At 34.9% G+C, this 27,629-nt stretch overlaps 1 protein-coding gene across 1 annotated transcript in view; it reads right to left on the bottom strand.

Annotated features, from left to right (window-relative positions):
- UGGT1 (UDP-glucose glycoprotein glucosyltransferase 1) overlaps positions 1-27,629 on the bottom strand; it is a 98,533-nt gene that overhangs the window by 61,259 nt on the left and 9,645 nt on the right. Inside the window, 8 exon segments of the mRNA XM_027854658.1 lie at positions 992-1,092; positions 3,484-3,562; positions 4,522-4,618; positions 5,709-5,883; positions 9,867-9,979; positions 10,998-11,128; positions 14,095-14,177; positions 25,197-25,326. Of these exon segments, the coding sequence (XP_027710459.1) occupies positions 992-1,092; positions 3,484-3,562; positions 4,522-4,618; positions 5,709-5,883; positions 9,867-9,979; positions 10,998-11,128; positions 14,095-14,177; positions 25,197-25,326 (909 nt within the window).

Below are 27,629 nucleotides of genomic sequence, written 5' to 3'. Positions count from 1 at the left end.
CACACGGACGCACACACACAGACACATGCTTTATAACTGACAAACTTTTCATGCTCTGTTGTTGGTAAAAGACAAGACCTTCAAATGAAGTCATTCAAAAGGATGGTATTTTAAAGGCACGATTCCAAGTTAAATCTATTTCACAACACATTTGGGTTCCTTTAGGATCTATCTACTGAAAATAGTATTCTTGAAATCATTTTGTACTTGAATACCGCTGAGACGGAACCTAGACCAGGGATGGGGAATCTGCTGCCACATGTGGCCCTTTAGGTCCTCAAGTGTGGCCCTTTGAATCCAAACTTCACAGAGCAAAGCCCTTAATAAGAGGATGTTTTCTGTAAAACTTGGACTCAGTCAAAAGGCTGCACCCAATGACCTAGAAGGCCACATGTGGCCTTAAGGCCACAGGTTCCCCATCCCTGACCTAGACCATCCTTTGGATTTATAACATTTCCAAAACTAGGGTTTATCAGAACTTCCGGTAAATGATGATCTGAAAAATGAAAAAACTTGCTAAATAGCTCAAAGTGAAAGAATATGAACAAGGAAAAAAAAAACCCACAACAACAGTGACATTTTATACCCTTTCAAAAGTGAGAAAAATTTTATTTAGGAATACAGCTACTAGTTGACTCAAAGGCCAATGGAAAATCTAGCAACATAAATAATTCATAAATATCACATGCTTAAATTTTAGCACATTAAAAAAATTACTATGAATGTATCTAAATTTTTAACTAATATACACATCCTACAATTCTATATTATCTCTATATTACTCTCCAACTATTTGGTCCTAGAGCTATATTGCAACTGCTATTTACTATTATCTATCATGGTTATTAAAACTGGTTTCAAAATTTCTGATGAACTCTAATACCACAGAGGAAATGTCAGATAGGTTTAACAGTCTTCAAATTGTATGTTTCTTATATTATAAAATTAAATAAATTACAGGTAGGATATCATTTCATTAGATTGGCATTACCCTGCAATTGCCAAACTTTCAGAGGTGCCATTTCATTGGTACTTTCCACAAGATGCTTCCGGAGTTCCTTTAACTGGTCCTTCATATCAGGATGGAGTTCTCTGACAAAAATATGACGGAAGTCAGATTCAAAGTGCGAATCATCTCTTATTGATTCAAAACACATTTGCATACTAATAAAATTATTGTTAATATCTGGTATGGGATTGTTGTTTTTTAAGCCTCTGTTCAATTTTACAACTAAAAGCAATCAAATAGTGATATAATTCCTCCTACCCATTTCTTTCCTATTTGTAACTTAAAAAAGGTTAAAATAAAATTCAAAAAGAGATAAAAAGATATACAACTGTAGGATTCACCAAAATGTCCTTTCAATGAACATTTATTAAGAAGACAATTTTCATCAACTGGGATGACAATAAACAGAAGCAAACTGGGGCTACTGAGTTTCTTTTCATTTATGTTCTGAAAAATATCAGCTCTTATAACTGATAATTTAAAGTTTGTAAATGAGCAAGGGAAATTGCATTCAGTCCAAAATTGACTTGCCAAATCCTTATACTAGCTCTTTTTTACCTAACTACAAGAAAAAAGGTTACATTAACAGGTGGAAGTGAAGGCAATTCGTATTCCAATATACAGAACTGAAAAAATTAATTTATTGTACTATCTGGATCCCTCAGTTCCAACTGGTTGACTTCTATAGTAACTCCACTACTCTTCACAATAAAACTATCAAATAATTGCTATTTGTATTTGTATTTCATCCACGTAATCACTCTTTCCAACAAGGTAGATTGCAATCTTTACACATGTGCCTATGTAGGCGACTCTTATCCCTAAGATAAAATCTCCACCATAGTGGAGAATTCCTCTATGGGGTACCCTTCTATTATCCCTCAGTTTTGCTATGTGACAAGCCCATAGGAAAAATCAAGTTGATGAAGAATACCTGTGTCATTTAGGAAGCTCTAAATTATTCCATAGCTTGAGGAAATCAGCATGGTATCATGCATAAATAAAAGATTCTGGAAACTTCATTATTTATAGGAAATCCCTCTTTAATTTAGACTAGTTACCCTAAAATTTACACTAGTTACCTTAAAAATTATTTTAAATGAATAAGTTCCTTGGTTAGAAGGGGTCACTTAGGTTCTCTATAATTTTCATAATGCACCTTTGTATTATAAGTAATCAATAACCAGACTAACATGGAAAAATCTGATGTTAGATGCTTGCTAAATCATTTTTCAAAAATATTTTGATCTTGACCACATAATGGTTTAATCAGTGCTGAGGTTAAACAAAAATTTTAAAGTATACATGTAATAAACCAGAAATCATCTGTTAGTGATTTAGTCATATATAACTCTAGCAAATGTTAAAGCTAAAGTAAATAAAACATTTATACTAGCCATTAGCAAAGATGATTCCTACTTCATCTCTTTTTTCCACACCTAAGAAAATGGAAAAGATATATGGTATAGTGGCAAGAGCACAAGTTTTGGTCTCAAATCCTGTGTCATTTAGTAAGGTATATAACCTCAGAAAAGTCACTTAACTTCTCTGGGCCTTGGTTTCCACATCCATAAAATGGAACACTTGGCAAAATGGACTCTAAGGTCCTTTTCCAGATCTTACATCTATGATCCTATGAAAAGTGAATAATGCTCAGACAAAATTTTACAAAAAGTTCTGATTAAGTTATACATAATTACCAATTTTGACAGACATTGCAATAAAGTTTGTATTGCTCTCTAAGGTCCCTTAAGTGGCCTTAAAATGCCTCAGTGTATTGGAGTGTACTTAGAATTATGAAACCATGGTAGTAAGAGCTAGAAAGAACCTCAAAGATAATCATCTAACCCAATTCCTTCATTGTACAGATAAAGTCCATTTCTACAAAACAGGATTTTTCTTGGATTTAAGTCTTATAAAATCACAGTTGATCCCTATAATTCCCCAAATAACTTTTTTTTTTACATTTTTGGTATCTACCATCACTTCCCCAAGCTAAAATAAACTGTTTCCCAGACAAAAATTTTGGGAAAATAGTTCAATTTCTCCTAATATTCATCATGAGATTGAGATCAACCATGCTGATATGAAATCAAATCACAGGTCCAGATGACAAAAACAGGCAGACACATAATACTGTATATGCCTTAGTGATTATGCTTTACCTTTACTCAAAATCATAAACATAATCATTATAATATGTACAATAGCAATCTCATTTTAGATTACATCCAAGAAAGCTTGTCATTGAGTCTCTCTGTAGGTTGATGCTTATTCCCTCCCTCTTTCTATCTGTATGTTTAGTGCTCAGCACAAAGCATTATGAAGAATAAATAATTACTATTTTTATTAAAATTCTTTCATTCAAGGATCCTGAAAGTTGGGCAAGATAAATATGCCAAAGGCAATGGAAAGCAAGCAACTAAGAAATTTTGACCAAGGAGATCATTTCTGATTGAACCTGGTAGTCATACCTTAATCTTCCAAAAAGGAATCCTTGAACTTCATCAATAGGGTCATTTTCACCTATTACTGTAGCATTCGTGTCAGTTCCTACAAAAGTAAAAGTTATCATACATGTTACCACTCACTAATACTAATGAGATATTATCATGCATTTTGTTTGCTGTCCAAAAAATTCAACTTGAGGCTATATAAAGTGGTTATTTTTTGTTAGTTTTTCAATTTTAGCTAGTCCTAATACATATTGGTTGGAAATTTTTTTCAGTTGTTCTTTATTATTGATAAAGTAAGAATAGGTTTTTTCTACTCAAATATTAGAAAATTTTACAAATGAATTGCAACATTCATAAACTTGAAAAAAGGATGGGAAGCCTTCCAAAATCAAAACCAGCAATACTATAACAGACAGCTTCTTCACTAAACCAACTAAACAAAAAAAATGTACATTAATATTGACAGTGAATGTAAAAGTTTGCATTATTTACTCTAAGTGCTGTTATTTTCCATTGAAGCTATTAGATGATTTGTGAATCACATTTTTACTATTTCCTAATGTGATTAAAAAAAAGAAGAGACTCTTTTCAGATGACCACAACCCTCCCCTTTCTTTCTGAAAGAGTTCTTTAATATAAACCATGCAAATAAGAAAATACATAAGATAACAAAAAAAAAAAATAAAGTGAGTGGGGAGTGTTATACCACATGTACTCTGGATGAAAGTAAACAAAATTATTTTTCTTACAAATGAAAAACAAGAAGTGAGAAAGCTAGAGAAAAAATGGACTTGCACTGTTCAGCACTCCCTCCATTAACTAATTAAAGTATGATATGGAGAACCGTGAAAGGTATCTAACATTCTTGGCCAGAAAGGTGTTAGTTAGCACAAAAAATGCTCAGACAAGAGTGTAAACAAAATTTCAAGGAGTAAGGTTTAGGTCTCTGCAAAGGATTTAGAAGAAAAAATTCTCAAAGGGCAAAATCAGTTTAAAATTTTAAGCTGTAAAAAGCAGAGAAACAGGACAACTTTTGTTCTTATTTTAAGAATTCACCTTTCACCTGAGTATCATCCTTGGCCTTGTATTCTGTGCTCTTGATAGCCAATTCCACACCATACCCCGAAAGGTAGACTCTTTCCTTACTAGGATTCTGAAAGTAAAATAGGTACCTCCATTATTATCACATCTTTTGAACTTGTTTCCTAAAATAAGAAATACTATTATGTAACAACACACAGGTATACATATATGTATGTATATATATGTACATAGATGCATACATATGTGCATACATATACATAGACCTTGTATATGGTAGGGCTTTAAAAAATATATGTGTTGAGTTAAATAGACATAGTTGTCATCTTATAAATAGGCCACGTTCCAGAACTTCATAAGTAGACTGCTTGGAATACATAACATATTTTGCCATAGAATCACAATATTATAAACAGTGATTAGATCCCCAGAATAATCCAAAATAGCCCATCTGACCTGTAATATATCGGGTTAAACATAACCACTATCTATATAACACTGTTTCACAGGATATTCATTCAGACTTTCCACCTCGAACATATTCTCACCAGGAACATATTCTCCTCTCTCTCAACTGAGACAGTTGGAGTGAGCCTCCAAAGATTCTAGTGGAAGCAGGGAAAAGAAGTCCCAAGAATTCTCAGCTGGAGCATAAAGAGAATTGATGGGGATTTCTTAGAGCTGTCATGAGGAGGCCAGTCTCAAGCTGAGGCAGAAAAATATATATGAGATGTCTCTAAGTTGGAAAATCCATGTACAAATGTGTTGATATTAAAAAATACTTTAAAAATAATTAGCTAAATGTGACAAATGATATAAAATCATTAAACTTAATTTTACCTCATTTCTCAACATCATTTTGAGCCAAAAAAAAATTGGGAAAATGGAATTGTCAAGAACTATGGGAAATATCAGTTCACTAACTAATTCCAATTTAGAAAATGCTATTTATGATTTTTTTTGGAATAAAAATGTAGTAACTTCATTTGGCCACCCTGAACACTATTTTCTTTTTAATTTTTATTGGAAAGGCGGGCAATCTTTCTACACAAATGGATAAAGAAAATATAAATAGGTGTGATGACAATGAAAATACTAAAGAGTGATTTAAATAACTAAATGGATGCAAAAGAACAACATAAATATATATGCCAGGTCAAACTAACAACTAACAAAAGTTAAAAAATAATAACAATACTTACTGATATATAGTGTCTGAGTACATAATTTATTTTCCCTGAACTGCTTTTTGCTACAAGTTGATGGTGGAAATTATAAAATTCTTTAGAGCCAATCTCTGAGTAGAGTATCACCACCGGGCTTCCAGGATTTAAGGACGGATATCTGTGATCCCCTTTGAACAAATTTGGTTTGGGTCTGGGAATAAACATCAAAAGTTGTAATAAGACAATTCAAATCAACTCTATTTCTACAAAAGAGTTTAATTACTACTATTGACTTTAAGTATTTTAATACCAAGAATATGAGAAAAAAATTCCCTCTTTCTATTCCTTCTAGTGTTTGTTTTTATCATGAATGACTACTGGATTATTAACTACTGCTATAATCATATGGGGGTTTTTGTTTATATGTTGTATGATGTTGACAGTATTTATGAATATTAACTAGGCTTACATGTGACATAAAGCCTATATGGCCACAAAAATCATGGAATGTAAGAAATGGAACAGACCTCAGAGCCATCTGCCATTGCAAGCAGCTTGGTGGATGGAGTGCTAGGTCTGCAATCAGAAAAACCCAAGTTCAAATCTAGCCTCAGACACTTAACCTGTGCTTGCCTCAGTTTCTCAACTGTAAAATGGACAAAATAATACACCCACTTCCCAGAGTTGCTGTGAAGAACAAAAGAAATAACTATAAAGTGCTTAGCACATTGCCTGGCACACAGTAAGCACTATATAAATGTCACCTATTATTATTTTCTAGTCCATCCTACATACCAAATGAATCTCTACTATAATACCTGACAAGTAGTCATCCAATTTCTGTTTGAAGATCCCAAAGGAAGGGGAATCTACCACCTCTTGGGGCAGCCCATTCCACTTTTGGAAAGGTGAATTATTAGGAAGTTTATCCTAATCTCATGCCTAAATTTTTGCAACTCCATTGCTTCTGATTCTGCATTCTGGGACCAAATAGGACAAATCTCCACATAACAGCTTCAAACATTTTACAGCTACCAACATGACTTTCCTAAAGCACGTCTGACCAGGTAAATCTCCTATACTTAAACTCCAGTGGTTTCTTATTACCTGATAAATCCAATAGAAAACTCCTCTATTTGGCATTTACAGTCCTTTACAACCTGGTTCCATCCCATGTTCTTGTACTGGATGTTGTCCATCCCTAGAATGTACACCTCCTCACTTATACCTCCCAGAATCCTTTCCTTCAAGGCTTAGTTCTGGTCACACTTTCTACACTAAGTCTCTCCTTTTCTCCCAGCTTGTGCAAGCGCCTTCCCCAGATAATTACCTGGTATCTATCTTGTACGTGTCTACATATGTATATGGTGCTTCCGCTTGCTTGATATGCTCCAGGAGGGAAAGGGCTATTTTGTTTTTATCTTTTTACCCCCAGCAGCTAGCTAGCCTAGCACCTGGCACACAGTACATGCTTAAGAAATGCTTGCTGATTGACATGCACAAAGAAAAACAAATAGACTATTTGGCGGGAAAAATAACATAAAGGAGAATAACCTGTAGTAAGCCTGGAAAGGTAAGGTGGAGCCAAATTGTGAGATTTTTAAATGCCAAACAGAAAAAAAATTATATTTTATGCTGGAGGCAATATGCAGATATTTATAGTTCTTAAGTAGGCCAGTAAGGGACATGTCAGATCTGTGCTTTAGGGTTATCAATATGGCAACTGTAAGGATGACTGATTAGGAGCAGGGACACCAATAAGGAGGCTAATACAATGCTGCAGGTTAGAAGTGATGAAGACATGAACTAGGGTGGTGATGATTGTGAAGGTGAGAGAAGGGGAGGAATTTGAGAAAAGTTATAAAGTTGCTAAGTCCACAAGACTTAGCAACTGACTGGATATGAAGTGTGAGGAAGAAAAAATAGATGAAGAAGTAAACCTGGGTAATTTGAAAGATGGTAGAAATAAGAATGTTTGAAAAAGGGATAAATATGGGGAGAAATGTAATGAGTTCTATAAATATATTAGTAATAGGTTTTGGTTTTCTCCTTTTCTCGACAGGAGGAAAGGCTGGGGTCAGGAGGGTGAAAAGGCAGATTTTGGCTGATAAACATAAATAAAATATTTTTTTTTAATTTTAAGAAGAAAATATAATGATTTCCTTTCAGGTTGAGATGCCTATAGATTATCCAGTGGAAGATATCCAACAGATCAATGCCTAATAATTGGCGATGATGCAGGACTGGAACAGAAGAGAAAGGACAGGGTTAGATGTATAAATTTGGGAACCTTCTGTATAGAGAACATGGCTGAACGCATGAAAGCTGAAGAACTTAGAAAGTATATGGAAGGAGAAAAGAGACTCCAGGACAGAGCCCTGCAGAATTCTCACAGATCAGAAGGACATGGATGAGGATCCACAAAGGAAATGGAGACCCTCTCATTTTAAAAGTAAGGAAACTAGGTCCCAGGGAGACTAGGTGAGCTTTCTAAGACTGTTAAGAATATAATCTAGCTCCAAGCAAAGAATAAATCAAAGTTACCTCTTACATTAGAAAAAAAATGTCAAAGCCAAACAAAATAATCAATTTCTATTACTGAATATATAAACAATTTGAGAGAACTCTGTCTGAACATTTCATTAATATGCAGCCAGTACTCATTTTGACATTTCAATACCTAAGGCATGTATAATAAACATAACACCGTAAATGAATAAGATTATAATTAAAAACTAGTAGAAGATAAGGGAACTTGATGCCCTAGAGATGTAGTAAAATATCCACCTCTGATATCTGGAGAATAAAATCAAGGTGTGAGAGAGGATTATATTGGGAGGAGAAAGGGAGAGGTAGAATGGAGTAAATTATCTCACATAAAACAGACAAGAAAAGGCTTTTACAGTGGAGGGGAAGTGGGGGGAAAGTGAGAGGGAATGAGTAATCTTATTCTCCTCAAATTTGGCTTCCTAAGGAGGGAATAACACACTCAATTGGGTGTGGAAAGTTATCTTACCCTACAGGAAAATAGGGGGGAAGGGGATAAGAGAGTTCGAGAGGGAGGGAAAGAGATGATAAAGGGGAGGACAGATTGGGGAAGGGGGTAATCAGAAGCAAACACTTCTGAGGAGGGACAGGGTCAAAAGAGAGAATAGAATAAATGGGAGGCAGGATAGGATGAAGGGAAATATAGTTAGTTTTCCACAGCATGACTACTATGGAAGTGTTTTCCACGACTATACAAATAACCTGTATCAAGTTGCTTGCCTTCTCAATGAGGGTGGGTGAGGAGGGAGGAAGGGAGAAAATTGGGAACCTAAAGTTTTAAAAACAAATGTTAAAAAATTGTTTTCACATGCAACTGGGAAATAAGATATACAGGCAATGGGGTATAGAAATCTATCTTGCCCTACAGGAAAATAAAAGAGGAACGGGATAAGAGAAGTGGGGGGAGATAGAAGGGAGGGGAGATTAGGGGAAAGGGTATTCAGAATGCAAACTGTCTTGGAGATGGGGGAGGGACGAGATGGGGAGAAAATATGGAACTCAAAATCTTGTGGAAATTAAAAAATTTAAAAAAAAATTTTTTTTAATTTAAAAAATATCTACCTCTTCCATTTAGCTTCCACAAATCACCTAACTGTGGGGAAAATAGCTTTTTAATTACTGATAGAATATTCTAATAAAATTTTAACTATTTAGTTTAAATTATTTAGTCTTAATTGTTTGAAAACTATATTTTCATAGAATAATATCACATTTGTAATGCTTTTTTAAAAATCCTAATTTTTAAAATGAAGTTAACAAACAAACCTGGTACATTATCCTAAGATACAAATAATAGTATAATGGTCAATGGATACTGGAAACATTAAATAACAAAGAATAAATTTTAAAAGAAAAATAACACATTATGACATAATTTATATATGAGTATGCCACATGGTGTAATGAGTAAAACACTACACTTGAAGTCAGGAAGACCTCAGTTTCAATCTCACTGCAGACACTTAATTGTCATATGACCTCGGAGCAAATCATTTAAAGCTCTGTGTGCCTCAGTTCCCTCATCTATAAAGTGAGAGGCTTGGACTTGATGGCCTCTGAGGTTCTTTTCAGCTCTGAAATCTATGATCTACAGTCCTAAGATTACACGTTATTGACAGAGGAAAATATCAGAGACACACACTCTACCTTTTAGATGCTGTCTGTAAAAGGGCTCCAAGTGTGTCAAAATCACAAGTCTTCTCTCCATGCACTGAAAAGAATGAGTGACAACCTTTCGGTGGAGGTTCATCAGCTGCTATCTGCCAGGCAAAATAAAAGTAATTTTTAAAAATACTCTCTAGCCAAAAAGAAGATATAATAGTCCGACTACGGATGCAATCCTACCATTTCCAAACACCCAACCCCATTATCTAAATTCAAAGGTGCTGTCTCTCTAAGTCTGTAAAATGAGGGGATGAGGGTAGGTCATTTCTAAAGTCTCTTCCAGTTCTAACACTCTATGATTCTGATTCAATGTCTCAAACAGTAACAAGATATCCGCAAAATGGAGTCTAACTTGAAAATATTAAAAACATTAATTTTAACTTCAAAGGTATAGGCAATTCACTTTAGTTAAATGAGCCATGAAATGTAATATGAATGCAAATAAAAAGAATGGTAAATGCCCCCCAAAAAATGAGCTGTGGCAAGCAGAAAAGAGACCAAGGGAAGGCTAAGTGGAAAAGGTTTAATTATATAAAGAGCTTAATGAAATGTTCTAAGGGAAAGACAAAACAAGATGCACAAATTCAATGGATGTATAATGACAGACATAAATATAAGGGTTTAATGAGATATGCACGTCTGCAAGTTTAATTAAATGTAGGTTCACATATTTGGATGTAATGAGATAGGAAAAGGAAAAGGTATTATGAGATCAGTTATAGTTCTGTAATTTAATCTGTTTACAAAAAAATGACATGGCCATATAGAAATAAAGAGAAGTGAGCAAAGAAATGGCACACTCACAAAACTATTTGTCTTAGGAGTTTGGGAGTGTGTCATTTTGGAACAGGGATAGTTTAGGTGAAATATATTCTGCTTTTTTCATCCAAAATGGGTGAGATAAAATTCCCAAACAGAATTTATGATGTAACAGTTAAAAATAAAGATTACTACATATAAACAAGAAGTTAGTTTGAACTAGAGATCTCAAACAGGCATTTTGTATATCTTCAATGTACAGATTAACCAATTAATATATACTCAATGTACAGATTAATCATATTATGATTCTATTGGAATAGTTGTTCTATAAAGGTACTGTTGCATACTAACCTGCTGGAAGGCTTGAACTGTAGCTGAGTAGGAGCGAAGCGACAGAGAAAATTTCAGCAAGTTCTGCTGAAGAGGTGACAGATAATGAAATGCTGTCTTCAATAGTTCATTGTAATAGGAATAATCAGTACCTGGCAAAGAAGAAAACAAAGAATCAAGAACTGTACTTGATTATAAATGATCAAATATATTACTATATGTAAAAATTATTATATCTAAGTTATCATATAATTACAGTTGTGCTTTCCAATCAACCAACAAGCATTTATTAAGCACCTATTATGTCAATCAATAAGGATTTAATAAGTGCCTACTATGTGCCAGGTACTGTGCAACATTCTGGTGAAATAAAGACAAAAAGTAATCAATCTCTGTTGTCAGGGAGCTCACATTCCATCAGAGAGAATGCATAAGTAAATAAGTGCATAAAACAGATGCAAAATAAATTCAAGACAACTTTGGGCAGTAGGGCACTGGCATCTGGGGTAATCAAGAAAGACTTCATGTAGAAAGTGGTGTTTTAAGCTGATTCTTGAAAAGACAAGGTATTCCAAAGAGGCTGAGGTGAGAAGGAAACACATTTCAGGCATGGGGGGAGCCAACGCAAAAGCACAGAGCCAAGAGAAAGGGCATCTTGTAGAGGAACAGCAAAAATGCCAGTCTGACTGCATGGTAATATGAAGGAAGACAAACAACCTACAATACAACTAGAAAGACAGGTTGGGACCAGGTTGTGAAGGGGTTCAAATGCCAAGCAGAAGTTTATATTTAATCAAAGGAACAAGAGGGAAACAATAGGGATTATTTAGTAAAGGACTGATAGGGTCAAAACTAGACCAAGAAAATCATGTTGGCTACGGTATGGAGAGCAGACTGAAAAAGGGAGAGAATTGAGTTAAGAGGATCAATTAGGAAGCTATGGCAACAGTCTAGGTGAGAAGTGATAAAGACCTGAACAAAGGCAGTAGCCATGTGCATAGAGAGGAAAGGACAAGATTTGGCAAACTAGTTGTATATGTGATGTGAGGGAAAGTGAGGGGTCAAAGACAATAACAGCAGCTGGGTTATTGGAAAGATGGTAGTGCATTAAACAGAAAAAAACGAAGTCTGGAAAAGGACTAGGTTTGAGGAGGAAGATAAGAAATTATATTTGGAACAAACTGAGTCTGAGATGCCTCAGGCATATTAAGTTTGGAACATACAAAAAGCATTTGTGGATGTATGACTGGAGCTACAGAGGGAGACTACAGCTGAACATAAACATGTTGAAAGTCATCTGCATACAGGCAATAATTATAAAGCCACAAGAACTGATGTCACTCAATGAAAAAGAAGAGAAAAGGGCTCAGGATACAGCCACAGTTAAGGAGCGTGATGTGAATGTAGATCTAGAAGTTAGAGTCAAACATGTAGGAGGAAAACCAAGAGACAGCTGTGTCATAAAAACTCCCAGAGGAGAAAGTACCCAGGAAGAGAGGGTTCCATGGTGTAAAAGGCAGCAGAGAAGTCAAAAGAAGAAGGACTGAGAAAAGGAAAACAGATGTGGCCATCAATAAATCATCAATAACTTTGGAGAGAAATTTTTCAGGTAACAGGTAAGGTCAGAAGTCACACTGCAAAGAAGAGTCCGCGGAAGAAATATATACAGATAGCTTTTTTTTTTTAGTAGTTTAACTGTGAAAGAGAAGACCTATATGGGATGACAGTTTGAAGGTATAAAGACATTGTTTGTTTTTTTTCCCCAGGACTGAGGTATGGGTGGGGTCCTAGACAGAAGGAAAGGACTGAAGATTAAGAGGGGGAATAAATTGTGGGTTACCCTACTGAAGAAAAGGGAAATAGATGGAATCAAGGTTACATGAAGGCCACCTCTTTAAGGAGGCAATGGAAAAGAGAACAGGGGATTAATGGAATATAAGAGATATAGAGGAGAGAAGGAGCTCATAGAAAATGGCCTCTATTCTGAGAAAGTCCTTAGTAGAGAGTGGAAGAAAGGAGTAGTGGACATAATGAATGGAAGAGGAAAAGTATAAAAGGGTATTGGCTACTTGGAAAGCTTTGGAGAGAGCTTTGCAATGGAAAAGTAAGACAATTTACAACACGACTAAAATGGAAATATGTCTGGTATGACTACACATGAATAACCTATATCAAATTGCCTGCATTCTCAATGAGGGGGGTAGAGATGGAGGGAGAGAATTTGGAACTCAAAATTTTAAAAACGAATGATGAAAACTGTTAAGAAAGTAATAAGAAATATCAAAAAAAGACCTCACTGTTTGATAAATAAAAGCTTTAAAAAAAAGAAAATTTTCCTGATTTGTTCAAGGAAATGAAACATTTCCATAACCAACTTCTATCAGTCAAAAATACCACATACCATATATTACAATTGTTAATTATAATATAACAGACTTCAAATTTCATTATAAAGCACAATTATATAAATTTGACTTAATAATAAGCAACCTGATTTTTGAGAATTCAAACAATTCTAGCTAGTTCTCAGTTATAAAAGTAAAATCTGAAGGTACAGGTTTCAAACATTAGGTATATTTTAATAGCCCTAAAGACTGTTAATGCTTAGACCACATAACTTCAGAACTGAATTTGACATTCTGCTACTCAAGTTCTACCTGAGCTTTTTAGCTTGTACAAAGAATACTTGTATTCATAAATATACATAATGGAACACACTGTGTACAACATTAATAATTAGTCCACAAATTAAGGTGAGTTTCTCTTACTACATTTCCCAGACCAATGGCTAAAACATGTTCAAGTCAAAAACTTGTTTGTTATTTACTGAATAACCTACAATAAATTTCATCACCAGAAAATATTTAAACTTTTTTTTTGCTTCAGCCATTTAGTACAAAAATACAAGGAAAAAGAAATCACTTCTAAAATAATGGCTATAAATTGTATCTAAGCTACTATTGCTCTGTCCTGACTCTACTACTTCTCAACTTAAGTCATTTAACAAAAATTTTTTTTTCGGTATCTTTTATGCTTCTTATACAACAAAGGAAACCACAATATAAGAGAGAAACAACATTCAAAAAAAAAGTCAAAGCAGCATTTACTGCAATTTTACCATCATGATCCGTTGATCCAATATTTTCACTGGCTTCTACAAAATTCCAAAATTTCTCTTGACTGTCTTCTGCTAAAAATTCACTGAGAGAAAAGTAGGAAATGTCAAAAGGAGGGGGAAAAAAAATCTTTAAAATCAACCAGCAAAAACTACAGTAATAAAGAAAGCAAAACAGTTAACAAAGTTGATAGTTTCCTAATTCAGATTCTAATGCAAGTAAATGAGAAAAGCACTGAATGATTCAATAACTGTTTATAAAGTTTGGAATAAGAGAAGTTTGGAATAAGAGAAGAGTAGAAATGATTAAAGTCAGTTGAGAAGCCCATTAAAAAGGAAAGTTTAAAAAGCTCCAGAGATTCAAAACACTGTCAAGTAGGAACATGACGTAAAGGGTAAGAAATATTCAATTCCAATAATGGCTCTGTGTATTGAATTTGTTGGGAGATATGAGAAAAGATAATATCTAAGTTTCTTAAATTTCTTCCAATGGAGTACGATAGTATATAAGCTATGAAAACTTCAAGTCAGTATTTTGCTTCACATTTCAAAAATTCTACTTGAATGCCTCATTGTAAACACCAGGCAATGCCAGCAGAAGGCAATTTCTAACAGCTTCTACCATGCCGGATGAGGCTTTAAGTATAATCCAATAAATCAGCAAGTATTTTTAAAGGACCTACTATGTGCCAAACTCTATACTAGGCACTGGGGGATACATATACAAGGAATGAAAAGATCTCTACTCACAATAAGCTTACATTCTAACAAAAAGACAAAAAGTACATAGAAAAAAGTACGTGAGTGTGTGTGTATATATATGTGTGTGTGTAAATGTGTGTGTGTATATATATATACACACATATATAATACACACATACACAATATGAAGATGTGTATGTGTACACACATGCAAACACATTTGTTTTTATTATGTGTGTGCATGTATGTATATATGAAATCAAATATAAGCAACAGACCAAATATGCTTTTCCAAGACCTGCCTAAGTACAGAAAGGCTCATATCCCATAAATTCATACTCAGTCTTATTCAAGCCCCTTCTGTTTTTGCAACAAGGGTGACAAAGCAATAGGAAAGAGGATGCATAATATTAAAAATCACAGTTATAAACATTAACTTAGATAATGTCAAATAACTATCTAATAACCAAAGAATAGGTATACCACTTCAGGAACTAGATCATATCAATTGTAATATTCTTGCTATAAATGAATCCAGAAAAGAAAAAGAATTTGCATCCAAAAGGAAGGAGAATTCACAGGTTCTCCCTGAAGAAAGAAATAAGGGAGTTGACCTAGTTGGTTTTATCATGGAACAAAAAGCAACAAGAAATGTCATTTCAGCAACAAGAAATATCATTTCATAGGATATTTGGTCATTTCATTTTTGCAAGATTCATGATAAGTACTTGTAAGAAAACCATCATGAAAATAATTACAGCAAATGTCCTTATATTCCCTGTGGAAGATGATGGGGTATTAACCTGTTATTCAAAAAAACCAGTAAGTCTCTCAAAATTAGATCAAGATACACTTTTAAAATTTAGTAACTTGGAGGATTCTGGGAAGATGGTGAAGTAGGTCAGAAAACTTTGGGCTCTCCAAATTTCCTCCACAAAAAAGACAGAACATCACCTTGGAGCAGCAGAAATAAATGTGGGGTAAAGCAATTGTTTTGAGAAGACCCCAGGACAGACCAGACTTCCAGGGGCAGAGGTTCCACTTGCCTGAAGTGCAAACACCTCCCAGCCTACTCTGCAGAATCAACAAACCACAAGCCCTGGGCACAACTGGGCTGAGAGGCTAAGTAGCCTCAGCCTTAGAAACTGTCATCTCGCAGATAGTGTGATAATCTGACCTGACTGCAGAGTAGGAAAGACTGAAGGAACTTTCACTGTTGAGGGACTCCAAGCACAGCTGTGCTGTCCTGGCCTGGGCTGCCACTGCAAGGGAGAAGGAGCTAGCATACACCTCTTGAATGCAACAGTGAGGGGCAAGGACCCCACTGGCTGTGGGCACTTGCAGGAGAGCAGATCCTTGGTTTCAGTTCCGAGGCAGAGGGGATACCCGTAGTTTGCAGCCATCCAAGGGACTGCAGGGAGCAAGATTATTTGTGGGACATTGTGGCTGGGAGCCCTAGCCATGAAGTGGAGAGGAGAACCCAAGTTTGGGCCTCGAAATAGACCTTAGAAAACAACACTAAGGACCTGAGGCTTAGGGCATCACTCTCCATACCTTGGGACTACAACCTGATTACACTGAGCTGCTAAAAACAAAATAAAACAAAAAATAAATAAATAAAAATGAGTAAGCAAAGGAGAAAGAACCCAACCATAGACAGCTACCATGGGGATAGAGAAGATCTGGGTTCATATTCAGAGGAAGATAATGGAGCTAAAAAAGCCACTCTTTTTTCAATGAGAAACGTAAAATGTCCCAAGCACAAAAGAGTCCTTGGAAGAACTTTAAAAGGACTTTAAATAATCAAATAAGAGGGGGAAGATAGATGGCACAGTGGATAGAACACTGGCCCTGGATTCAGGAAGACCTGAGTTCAAATCTGGTCTCAGACACTTGACACTTACTAGCTGTGTGCCCTTAAGTCACTTCACCCCATTGCCTTGCCAAAAAAAAAAAAAAATTCCAAGAAAATCAAGAAAATTATGAAAAGAAAGTCAACCAACTAGAAATAAAGAATCAAAAACTTAAGGAAGAAAATAATCCCTTGAAAACTAGAATTGGGCAAGAAGAGGCTAGTGACATTCTAAGACACCAAGAAATCATAAAACAAAATAAAAAAAATGAATAAATAAAACAGAAAGTTTAACATCTCATCAGAAAAACAAATGATCTGGAGAACAGATCTAGGAGAAATAATATAAGAACAGTTAGACTACCTGAAAATTACGATAAAAAAAAAAAAAGGACTCTTGCTACAGTATTACAAGAAATTATCAAGGAAAATTACCCTGAAGTTCTAGAACAAGAAGGCAAAGTAGAAATAGAAGAAAAAATCGACCAATCACCACCTGAAAGAGATTCCAGGAAGAAAACTTACAGAAATACCATAGCCAAGTTTTAAAGCTCCCAAGTTAAGGAGAAAATATTGAAAGCAACAAGGAAAAAACAACTGAAATATCAAGGAGCTACAAGAAGGACTATACAAGACCTAGCAGCTACTACACTGAAGGACCATAGGTCTTGGAATACTATATTCCATAGAGCAAAAGAGCTGGAGTTACGATCAAGGGTAACTTACCCAGAAAAGTGAAGTATAATCCTGAATGAAAAAAATGGACATTTAACAAACTCAAAGACTTTCAGGTTTTTGTGACAAAACCCCTAGAACTTAAGGGAAATTTCAACATATGACATCCAGGAGAAATATAAAATGAACATTAAAGACCAATTATAAGGGATTCAATAAGGTCAAATTGTTTACTTCTTATACGTAAAATATTAGCAGTACTCATGATTGTCATTAAAATCATTATAAACAGTTTGAAAGAAAGGCGTCGGCTGAGCTGAGTATGATGGTATGATTATAAAATAATAAAATTGTGTAGGGAGAGATAAAAAGGAGTAATTATCTCATACAAATGAGGCATAAAAGGAAACACTGACACAGAAGAAGCTAGTAGGAAGGAAGGCAGGTAGTGCGAGAACCTTACTGTCATCAGGAATGGGTTAAAGCTTGACAAAGGTCTCTGCCACCATCACAGAGGATGTCTAGTAAAGGGACTAAACGTAAGAGGGATAACCCATAGATGGTAAGGCCCACGCGATGCTCATGGTTTGTGGACAACATTAGGCTAATTGTATTAAGGCCCAGAAAACTGCCCAAGTATCCTAAGTAAAATGTATTATCATTCAGAAGAATTTGGTCTAATTTTCCAAAGAGTTTTAAAAAACCAAGTGGATGAAAGAGGGAAATAAGCAATCATTAAGTGCCTACTACATTAAGTGCCAGGTACTCTGGTAAGTAGTTTAAAAATATTATCTTATTTTTACAAATATTATTTCATTATCTCAACCACTATGGGAGGTAGATACTATTTCCCATTTTATGGATGAGTAAACTGAGACAGGCAAAAGTTAAGTGACCTTCCCAGAGTTACAGAACTAATAAGCATCTGAAGTCAAATTTGAATTCAAGTCTGACTATAGGCCCAGTGCTTTATCCACTGTGCCACCTAGCTGCCTCAAATGAAGAATGTTTTTCCTCCAAACTCTGATATGCAGGTAAATCCAGAGAGCTGGTCCACAATACAAAGAGAAGAGAGAAAGAAAGCAAGAGGAATGGAGGGAAAGAGAGATGGAAGAGGGGAAGGACAGAAAGGGAGAAAAAAAAGAGAAGAGAGTAATGAGAAAAGGTGAAAGAGAATATGAAGCTTCTTAAGGGTAGAGGATGTTTCATTTTTGTGAAAATCCTTGGTCCCTACCACAGTGTCCAGCTGATAGTACATGCTTAACAAATATTTGTTGATTGATCTAGAATAAATATTGAAAATAGACAATGAATTGGACCTAGAATTAAATAAGTGGAAAGACACTGGACTGGAAAGATTTTGGGAAACTGAAGTGCTTTTAATAATGCCAAGGTTCTCTCTGAAACAAAAGTTTCATCTATTTCTATCCAAACCAATTCAAGAAACATTTGTTAAGTATCTTTTCTGTGCAAGGCACTGTCCTTGGTACCATGGATACAAAGACAAAAGAAAAACTGTACCTACTCTCAAGGAGTTCACATTCAATTGGGGGTTCTTTTATTTTTCTTTAACAGCACTATTCTTCTAGTTATGCTGTATTGCTTTGAGTCACAGAATTCCCTAGGCCCTACAGAATTAAAGTTGAGGGTCACCCAAGGAGCAAAAGAGAGTTATACAATGGGTTGTAACACATCATAAATTAAGACATACAAGAAAAGCAACATAAAAGATGTTAGATAAATGTATTTATGGAAAAAGAGAAGAGCTGGTCACTCAGGGAGAGAATAAGAGATAACTGATAGATAGCCCATCTGCTCTCCTATAACATACAAACTATCGAGAGATAATAATAATAACAGCTAACATTTATATAGCACCTACTATGTAGCAGGCACTATGATAAGCACTTTACAAATATTATCTTGTTTTATCCTTCCTAGAATATGGACCTTAGCAGACTAGGCACCCCAATGAAGGATGCATGGGAGGACAAGAGTTGCACAGGACAGGCAGGCCTGTTGAATGGGTTACAATCTGAATATGTGGGGAGAATAATTTATATCAATGATACCACAGATTATTTAAGTATTGAAGTTTGTAAACAAATACATTAATTACACAAATCAAGTTAATGAGTATTTACTTTGTATACAAGCAAAGAGGATATAAAGTACCAGTTCATAAAGAGGGCATGATAACAAGAGATATAAGGCCTGAAGGTTGGCAGGATGCTATCACAATAAAGAATAAATATCTGTCTCTCAAACAATTACAGAAAATATTTTCTGATCATTTTATTTTTCATTTACCTCACCAAATAAATATGTTTTATGTATTCTAAAGTCTTATGAGTACTAAATATCATGTAGGGCTAAGAAAATTAGCTTTTAGGTTCTCTGGACCAAAACTTTCCAAAAGTACAGTCTAGAGTTGTTTAGGGAGAAGAGACCAATACATAATTATAAGGAACCCTTCCAAGACTTTAAAATATATTACAAAGCATTACCATCAACATTATCAGTCAAAAAACAGAGAAATAGAATAGAGATATCAGGCAGCCAAATAAATATAGGAGATTAGTATACATTTTCTTTAGGAAATAGAAATTGGTATACTTAGAAAGACCAATCAGCAATTTGGAAGGAAACTTCTACATCTCACAGCACACACCTCAGTGAATTTCAGCTAAATGATAGACTTAAGTGCAAGAAAAGAATATTAAAATTTAATTTAAAAAAAACTGAAAGCATTTTTTTGTATGTTGATTAGTTTGGCTAAGCTACTTTTTTCCAAATTTTTATTTGCTCATGTAAGGAACAGAGGTATATACATTAGGAAATGAAGGTAAAGTATAAACAAAAGATATCAATAAAAAGAAATTTTTTTAAACTGGAAGTACATTCAATGTCCAACAATGTAAGAGCTAAATACATTCTGATATATTGATGTAATGGAATACTATGAGGAATATAAAGAAATATAGAAATATATGCATTATGATAATGCAAAGAAAAAAGCAGAAACAAAAGAACAGAATATACACAATCATAAAGAAAAAAAATGGGAAAGAGGCAAAGAAACTCTTGAGAGACACAGTTGTGACATTTTATATAGAGAAATTCATTTGTTTAAATTTAAAGCAAGTTTAATTGATTGTATTGATATTTAATATTTATAATAAATCTTTTAAAAGGGATCTCTACCTCTCACAGCTATCCAATTAAAAGTAATATGGCTATCTCTACCCACTCATTAAAAGACACTCAAACATAAACCTAAAGTATTACTTTTACCACCTGCTTTTAACATTGTTCCTAGTACAATGAATTAGTTTCCCCGGAACCTAAATATCTTATATATTGTATACACTGTAATAATTAACTCATACACAAATATGGACATAAAAACTGACAAGAATTTTTCTACAAGGTTAATCATAGAAAAAGGTAGTTTTAAATTAAGCCTTAACTTGTAGCTGAGAAATTTCAACATGACCTAGCCCACACTATGACTCCATGATACTTAGTCTACAAAAAAAAAAAAAAGGAAAATTGTTTAGCATCCTTTATAAGCAGTTATTTTAAAAGCCAAATTAAAAAGACAGTCAAGGGGCTGCCTTACTATATCATATTTTTTTAGAATTTGAAATGTCAGTTATGAGGAGACTAATTAGCATGAAAGCTATCTTTTCTTAACAAGGATGTTAAAAAGAACTTAGTTATATCACGTTTCTAACTACTACATTTCTTCTCCTGTAGTAAAGACAAAAACGTCTCTCACAATATACCCAGAATTCTTAGAGAGACTAATAATCTCTGTCTGCTTTAGAGACCCTTGGCCACACCCAGACAGCAACCTGAGTTTTTTTTTTTCCAAATTCAGAAATAGAAACCTAGGACCATTCTCTAGAGATGGGATGACTTTGAATGAACAGAGCTAATTCACTTTCAAATTCAACCAGTCTGACCATGATCTCAGTTTAAAAGTGGGTGAAGTGGTAGTCTGAAATAGGGGAGGCCAAAGAGGAAAGATACTTGGAGAAATCACTGTGGGTAGAAGGGAAGAAAAAAAGGCACAAAAAATATTTGTGAGGGGAAAGAAATAAAGGAGAAGATATGGGTTTCTAGAAATTGGAAATGGCTAATATATAAAGGTACCAAGAATGACAATCACAACATACTCCCTTCTTAATACCCTAAAGGGCAAGCCCAAAATAACAATAGATAACAATATGAAAATAAGAAAAAATTTCTGGCCAGGCTGGGCACAGTGTATGGACAGTGGCTGCTAAGTGGTTTGGGGCTATTCTGCAGCTTATGTTCTTTTTAATTTTTATGTTAAGGCATTTCAAAAAATCAAAAAGGCTTTTGGTTTCGTTTTAGAAGCAAAAAAGTCTTAGGAACACAATATTTTAAAAATAAGTTCTTTTCTCCCAAGTTTCTAAGAAAAAATGGCTAACGACACTATTTAATATCTGAAGGCTACACTGAGTAAAAAACATGAGTAATGAAATACAAGTTCAGCATAAGTTTTAAGCAGATTATCAAGAAACACTGGATAACTGAACAGTGATAAAAAATTACCAAAAAGATGTTAGCAAATTTCACTAATCTGGAATTAAATTAGACAAGGTCTTTAAAATTATAATACAAGGAATCAAAAAAAAGAAGTAATCCAGTTATGCCAAGAACATCCAGGGATCTCAAGTCACTTACATAAACACTCTATTAAGAGTATTTTCCAAACTAATTTGTCCAAAGAACACTCTCTACCTATGTAGATCTACTGACAGAAGACAAAAATGTTGGTCTAAGGAACTTGAGAGTTATAATATCTCGAGGATAAAAGGATGTTGGGAAAATTTTAAAACAAAATAAAGGAAATCAAACTTTTTTAATAATGAAAAATTATAACAAGTATTTTAACACATACACAATTTCACAGTAACTATTTTATACAGGGAAAAATATCAGCATCAAAATTTGCTTACAAAAACCTCTATTCACATGCTATAGAATACCAGAATCTCATAGAGCACTATTTGGAAAATGTTTATAAGAACACTTTACATGTAACACAGCTTCTATATTTGAAGGGCTCAAACCTCTCCAAAAATTTTATCCATTAGTTCTCTCATCACTATCATATATTCCATATATGTCTTTTCCTTCTGCACCATCAAGGCATGGAGGTGGCTTTGATTTCTTGAAGGCTATGACAGCGAAATACAATTTCTGGCAGATTCTACCCAACTAAAGGGGAATTGAGAACAGTGCCTGGAAAAGACTATGCTTGCTGCCCAAAGACCTGGTTAAGTTTGGTAAGACCAGCCACCAGCAAGGTAATCAGCAGGTGATTAATCCTTAATTTTGAATTCATGAAACAAAAATAAAAATAACTTTATTTGTCTGATACACCCCTTCCTTCAGCTTCTTCAGTGACATCAGCAGAATGGTGAGAAAGGAAGTGGAAGGTGTTGGGGGGTGGAGAAGGGACAGAACTGCTAAAAAAAAAATCATAATTGTTAGACTCAACATATATATTAGTTTAACTACTGGAGCTCTAAATATAAGACCTCTGACTCATAAAAGCTGAGGGATTGTTGGAGGAACTATCTACCATCAAATACTAAAAGACTTGGAAGAAGGCCTCCAGTATGTTGGGTCAAAACTCTGGATGATTTATTTATGGGAGACATGTCCAAGAATCACATAGGATGAGAAATCATGGATAGGTTGTGATCTGGAGCAGAAGAAATTCCCATATAATAAGATGTTCCATTGAAATATTATAGAATCGAGTCAGAGTTAAAGCTCTGGCTCCATGTACATGTTGCTAACTTAAGGGAATAAACTATATGAATTTACTTATCACCTAGCTTGTTGCCTCTTTAACCAACTTTCAGGTCAACAGTAATAGTGCCATGACTTCAGATGGAACTGAAGGAGTAGGAGAAAACAACACCCCACCCTGGCAATGCTAGTGACTCGGGTGTCTCAGGATCTGTTTTTTCCTAGAGTCCTAACTTTGACAGGGTCAGGTAAGTTGTCCTATTCCCAGCTTCCATGGACCTCCCACTAGTTTGGCTGAAGTCTGAAAAAATTCCCTTTACGCTAGCTCTGGGTTAGGGATCAAGTCGAGGTTCAGAAACTCCATTACTGTATATGTTAGATACCCTCTGGTAAGGATCGATCTAGGGAAATTGGCTGTGGGTCAGTCAGAAACTAAAACCAGAAATCTGGCTAACAAGACCGCCCCCTCTTACATCAAGCCATTGACAATCTGGTAATCACAAATTCTGCCAGCACTGATGTCAGTTAGCTAAAGATAGCCCCAAATTATACTGGCCACAATAGGGGTTCTTTTGACCAGTCAAAATTACTTTATCTTAAAACCAAATTAAGTTTCAAAGCCAACAAAAAAAATCTAGCCAGGAGTGGGAATGTTTTCATCTTTGGGTTGCTGAGATGGCTGAGGGAGAAGGAAAGGCAGAAGCCTCTTCCCTTAAAGCTCACAAAGCCGCTTCAGCACTCTTTCCCAGGCTCCAAATAATCCCTTTCCCCCTTCCCGTTCCCTTAAAGGCTATGGTCCTGATAAGGACTCAGGAACTTAACTTCATTGGGACTTGCCCCTTTAAATGTACAACCTCAGGGGCACTTTGAGGAAGGCTCACAAGATACAGTTACACTATCAGGTCTTGGATCCTTGCAAATTCCCCAACCCCCTGCCTCGGAATAATAATAAATAGCCAATTTGTGTTGGCGCTAATTCCCTCTCTCTCTGTCATTAAGTGCACACTATGTTTGTATTGTATTTGTCCTGTCAGTCTGTCTATCAGTATGTGTCTCTGTGTTTACTAACTTAAAGGAATAAACAATATGAATTTACTTTAACAAAAAAAAAAAAGAAATATCATAGAATCACTGAGAATAAGTATGCATTATCACATTGTAATTGAGGACAGTAAGGGGCAAGAGAGTTGAATAAGACCCTGACTTGGGACTATATAGCAAGTCTGAAGGACTCCTGAAAAAGCCAATTAGTGCTTTCTCCTTTGTCAAGCAAGCTGTCCACGTATAAAAAAAAAACACAGTATTTCACAGTAAGTCTTTCATATTTTTCTGGGAATTGAGGAGAAATGTAAAAATAACAAAAAAGTTCAAGTTGAGAAGAAACTATAATGGTCACATCAAAATACACCCAATAATACATCCAAAGTTTTAGTGAAATAAAGTGACCACAACATTAACAATTCATAATCTTCCCTCCACCACACTGGGCCCCATGAAAGTGGCAAAATGCCTATATTTCTCTCTCTACTTGTCTCACTCCCACCAAAAATGGGCTTTCTATAAAATCTAATGATACTGCTTAGTACTAAGCACACTGAGAGCAGAGGTAAGGGACCCAGAAAGCACTAAAATTAAACATAATTAAAGAATTGGGAATTAACTAAATTCACTCAATTTTCTTTTGTTCATTATGACCTCCAAGTCTTTATGCTGCAATACCCTTCCTTGTCCATCTTTCCAAACTTTCTTTATCAATCATCTATTTTCTCAGAAAACTTTTTCCAAATAGGAGTCACTGACATAAAATTCTTTCTAAACTTTAGTTAGAATGTAAATAGCTTAATTTATTCAAAACCTTTACTTAATATATTTTATTAATATCTATGCCACATCATTGTAATCACTTCTTCTATGAGGCAGTAACCAATTTCCTTTGTATAGCACATGGCATAGCTCCACATTGAGAAGGTACTTAATAAATGCTTTTGATGATAATAATTCCAGAATGGTTTATTATACATCCATCGTCAAATTTATTTTCTATTTAGCTCAAACATGTGAAAGAATTAACCATGCTTCTTACCTTGCTTCTATTAATAATGGTGTAGAAAACCATTTTGTAGTAAGAGATGTTGTAATTGCTTTAGAATCTGCCTTTACCAAGGAGATAAACAGGCACAGTGCAATCAGAATTTCCATTTTGCAGTTAACACCTAAGTGGAAAAAAAAAAGCATCAGATTTAACTGTAAAATTACATATTTTGAATGTTAAGTCTTTTAAGAAGGAAAAAGTAACAAAAATGAGGGTAAAAAAAGAAGAGAATGGCTGTGAAGGACAGCATGCAACATGGTAGAGTGTTTAGCATCTACAATATGGGTCAACAAATGACCAATAATTGACAGTCAAGCCTAAAATATTTCTTATGTGGTTTTCTTAATTAATAGTTTTTAAATAACAGTTATTTCCTAACATAACTTTCTCACTCCCTACCCCAGAAGACACTTCCAAATAGCAAAGAAAAACAATTAAGCAAAACCAACCAAAATAATCATGTCTGACCCAACATGACCCTTTTCACAAAGGTAATCTCCTATCTTTCTACCAAGAAGGAATACATAGTTCATACTGTTTGCTAGAACCAAAATTAATCATTGCAATTAATTTTAGTTCAGAGAATTTTTAATCAAGTAAATAAATAAACAAGCATTTATTAAGCACCTACCATGGACCATACATTGTGCCAAGTCTTAAGGAGACACAAAGGAAGGCAAAAACAAAAATGTGCCCTCAAGAAGGTCACATTCTAATGGAGACAACAGATACACACAAGATATATACATAAACTGGAGATAATATCAGAGGGAAGGCACTAACATGGAGGATGGCGATTGGGAAAGGCTTGCTGTAGAAGGTGGGATTATTTTAAATGAGACTTTGAAAGAGAAAGCTAGGACAACCAGTTGATTTAATGCCCAAATGGGGAGGGAGGGGGAGTAAAGTGTAAGAAAACTGGGAAGAGGCGAGGTTATCTCTCAGAACTTTCCAGGTAACTCTCTATTTTCTATCAGCAGCTACCATCATGCATCACTCAGGAAAAGCTGATCAACAGAAATCTCATCACCACTCGAATTGACTCAGTTTTGACACTCCTAACCTTTTAACTCCCTCAGTTGCCTCTCAGCTCATATTGGAGGGCTGGAAGATGGAACAATAAACTCCTTCCAAAGCCTTCCATTACAGAGGGCTCTGCAGTTTCACAACTTTTCCAGCTGACTCTCCATTTCTCCAATCAGCAACACTATCTGATTTCAAGAACATTATGCCCAAGCACCAGGGTACCACCTGATGGCCCTTCCTCCATCCCCTTTTCAGCTTCCTTTTGTGTGTTGTCGTTCCCCGTTATAATGGAAGCTCCTTTAGGGTAAGGAATGCCTAGCACATAGTAGGCACTTAGTAAAAATTTAATAAACTGAATTTAAGGGCTTTAAAATCCAGAGGATTCTATGTTTGATTCTGAAAGTAATAGGAAGCCACTAGAATTGGCGGGGGGGGACAGAAGTGAAGTGACAGGGTCAAATCTGCTTAAGGAAGGCCACTTTGGCAGCTGGGTGAAAGGTAGACCAAGTGGAGGAATAGGTAAGGAAACTAAGAAGGTTTTTTGCTACTGTTTTCATTTACATGCTGCTGTCATTAACAAAAGTATTTTTTCCTGCTAGACACCACTTAATTTCAAAGGGATACTAGGAAATACCAGCTATAAATGTGAAAAGAATTATCAGTAGCACAATGAACTTAGGGCATTATTTTATCCATTATTTAATTTTTATGACTATAGAAAAACAAGGCTGAGATAGACAAAAATTTTAATGAACAGGAGGTCTACAATGGTGGAATAAAAGGTAAATTTTAGAGACAGAAGGGCTATTAATAACAATCAAATCCAACCACCTCATTTTAAAACTAAAATAACAAGTCAAGAAACAGACTTGGCTAAATTATTTGCAGAAGGTAAGAAATATATTAAGACAGTGGATTAGAAAACAGGTATACTGAATCTCATGCAGGTTTCATTATACAATGACATCCTTGAAGAAAGTACACAGAGACTTTAAGAAGGATCCCTGGATTATTCTTGCTACAATTTCCCCTACTCTGAAGAGCTTCATTATTAGGTAGAGTTTACTAATAGCACCCTAATCAACGCTCCCCATACAATGTTTGTCTTCCTGCTCATAAAATAATTCATCCAATGACAAAAGTTTGAAGGAAAACCAGTAAATAATTACAAGTACACATGAGAAGCATTCTTTCTGGGTCTAGTAGCATGAGGTAAAGGTCAGAATTACCCTCTCAATCCAGAAGCTTGATTATGGTACACATACCAAATATTTTACACATGGATGACATGACTTCAGAGAAACATTGGTTATGGCCTCACTCTGTTAAGGGTTATATTTTATTAACATCCTACTTCAAGTGGTATCCATCGAATGAATAAATATTCATTTGTTAAAA

The sequence above is a fragment of the Vombatus ursinus genome, unplaced genomic scaffold (genome assembly GCF_900497805.2).
Source record: "Vombatus ursinus unplaced genomic scaffold, bare-nosed wombat genome assembly UNPS02010548.1, whole genome shotgun sequence".
Lineage (NCBI taxonomy): Eukaryota > Metazoa > Chordata > Mammalia > Diprotodontia > Vombatidae > Vombatus > Vombatus ursinus.
The sequence above is the reverse complement of the archived record's forward strand: the minus strand, read 5'-3'. Positions and strand labels throughout refer to the sequence as shown.